At 43.8% G+C, this 2821-nt stretch overlaps 1 protein-coding gene across 1 annotated transcript in view; it reads right to left on the bottom strand.

The window, feature by feature from the left end:
• Positions 1-2521, bottom strand: part of LOC145416909 (GS homeobox 1-like) — a 14672-nt gene extending 12151 nt beyond the window's left edge. Inside the window, exon 1 of the mRNA XM_080285771.1 lies at positions 2086-2521. Within this exon, the coding sequence (XP_080141897.1) occupies positions 2086-2521 (436 nt within the window). The remainder of the gene's footprint in view (positions 1-2085) is intronic.
• Positions 2522-2821: the final 300 nt, after the last annotated feature.

Genomic DNA, 2821 nt, shown 5'->3' with positions numbered 1-2821 from the left:
TAGAAGAATCCCTAACACATGCTCCTTAGCGAATTAGTCCTTGTGGTAAAGACCTTAACCCCTTCAGTACCCCTATTTATTTTATTATTCCTATCTCCAGACGATTTTATTCAGCAGGGGAGAGAACAGCCATTTTTCAACCCTTCACTCCCTGGACACTCATAAGCTACCTATTATCTCTGTCGGTGGAAGGAATTTAGTATAAAAAGAGAGACGCCGAATGTGAGAGATCTGGTTCTAGTATGTGAAATAAATCGCTGAGGAAATTGTGTTACGGATCCCCTGAGTTAACGAGAATGTGGCAGACAAACAGGATGATGGTTGTTTTTCGTGTGTGTGTGTGTGTGTGTGTGTGTGTGTGTGTGTGTGTGAGAGAGAGAGAGAGAGAGAGAGTCCTTCATGCTAAATCCCAATCACTTCATTCTGGTCAGGAGAGATTTCATGAACTGGGGAGGTTAGAGGCAGCCTTCATTAACCCCTTCAATACGAGAGGTCATTCTTTAGTGTTAATTGTCTGGAGATCATAGGAATGTCATGAAAAAAACGTTTATTAGAAATGTCATGAAAACGTTTATTAGGCATGTCATTAAAAACGTTTATTAGGAATATCATAAAAACGTTTATTAGGAATGTCATTAAAAACGTTGATTAGAAATGTCATATATATACAAAAACGTTTACTAGGAGGGCCACAACAAACGTTCATTAGGACCATCATATAAAAAACGTTTATTGGGAATGACATATAAAAGTGGTTATGCAATTAAATGGAGTGTGTACCTACTTCGTTTATGATAATTAACCCCTTCAGCCAGAGAACGTCATTTCATCATTGTTGCTCCACCAGACGATTTTATTGAGCCTGCGAGAGTATCATGGTGGCAGTGGGGTTAAAGATGGCTCTATATAACCCATCCCGTTCTTAAAAGTCCATCCTTCGCTGAGTGAAACCGTTTGGAGATAAGGAAGCTTTAACTATACCTTTTTTACTCTAACTTGGCCTAAAACTGCCATCTCCATCTTCAGTGCTCTGTTCTAGCAATAGGTCAGGACTAGAATATGATACTAGTTATGGAAAAGTGTGATGGAAAGGATGTTGAGTCATTGCATTCTCTTATCTGACATTAACATGCGAGAAATCTACATTATTATGATCTGATTTCTGTATGTCTGTTGGTTTGTCTGTTACCGCAACGTAACAAAAACGGCGCGACGTGGCGTAGTTTTTGTTAGAGCAAGGTACTGTTAAAATGCTCTGACTTAAAGAATAAAACAATGTTCAGTCCAATCGGGCCACCGATTCCCGAGATGTGCTTCATTACTGGTCTTTTGACATCAAGCAGAAGCCGCCAAAGGCGGACATTAAGCGAGTAACCTAAAAAAAAAAAAAAAAAAAAAAAAAGCCAGGTTAAGGTAAAACAACTATAATAACCAGAAGTGGTACCACGGCACAGCAAACCCGTCCCCGTTAATCATTTTAGTGCTGACGTATAAACACAACAGGATATCTAGTCAAAGATGTCATATATCAGTTTTGGAGTAAATCGGGTGAAAATTGACGATTTTACGCCCATTTGAAATTTTAGGCACCACCCACCTGACACCTGACTTTCCTACCGCTTACTGGGTGGTGACCCCTCTGATGTAATGAGGCATTTTATAGGATGCAGATTTGAGAGTTGCACATTTAGGTTTTGTTTCATGTCGATGTGACGAATTTGAAAGTTTAGCGATTTTTTTTTTTTTTTCTGGGCCTACAGCCTGGGCCTTGGCCCAGTTTAGTCCAAAATTTAATCAGGTGATCGGAAGGTTATAATCTGTCATCCCTGAAATTTTAGTCAAAATCGCACCAGTAGTTTTCGCGTAAAGTTGTTGACAGATAGACAGACAGACAGGCAAACTAACAGACAAACCAAGTGAAAACAATACCTGTCTCCGATCCCCTCCGGGGCGGAAACGGTAATAACGGCAATGTAATCTTTCCAAAACTGAATAAAATTGTCTGGAAGTAGTATGCTCAAAATAAAGAAGACGGTCGTAGGCTAAAGGAATTAAAGTGTAATTAATATATTCTTGCAAACTCACCTTGAACTGGGGACTTCTTCTCTGGGGGAACCTGGGTGGTGGTGTTGAGATGTGGGCGTGCGGGCGTGCTGGGAGTGTACAGAGGGGCATACACGTGCGGCAAGGGCAAGGACACGGGCACGGGTCGTAGCACAGGCGTGTGGGGGAGAGAAACAGGCTGGGGAGCTAGGGACGAGGCTATGGAATGGGGGAGACTTGGGGAGAGAGTAGGGGACATGGCCTGTTTGAGCGAGGGGGGGAAAGGCACACAGGCACGACACGAGTATAGGGATAGGACGTCAGTGTGCTTGCCAGGGGGACAGGGGTGCAGGGGGAGTAAGGGGGGCAGGGGGGTTGCGGAAGGGGGGCTGTACGTCCTGGGCCCGCGTCCGCTGGAGTCCGAGGTCCGTGGGGAGATGAGAGAGTCCACCAGGAAGGAGCGAGACATGGTGGTCATGAGAGTGGCTTGGGATCGAACGCGAGACCGTTCTCTGTGGTTGCTAACTACGTAACCCCTGTCCACAGCGATCAGATCACAATACTACTGTCTCCTGTTTCACCGTTTGTGCCTTGTATCTGTCCTACACCATACCACTGTCCATTACCACCGTCTTCTTTTTCATCCTCTGTGTACAATATCTGTTCTGCCCTTCTCCTAACCCCCTACAGTACATGTAACTATATCCAAGGTTTGAGGAGGATTTTGTTTCTCTCCAGTCTATTCACACTTGGAAATGAAAGAGGAACTTGGATTGTA

The sequence above is a fragment of the Coenobita brevimanus genome, chromosome 108 (genome assembly GCF_032717465.1).
Source record: "Coenobita brevimanus isolate Jiangsu-jjx chromosome 108, ASM3271746v2, whole genome shotgun sequence".
NCBI lineage: Eukaryota > Metazoa > Arthropoda > Malacostraca > Decapoda > Coenobitidae > Coenobita > Coenobita brevimanus.
This window is presented reverse-complemented; position numbering and strand designations above follow the sequence as displayed.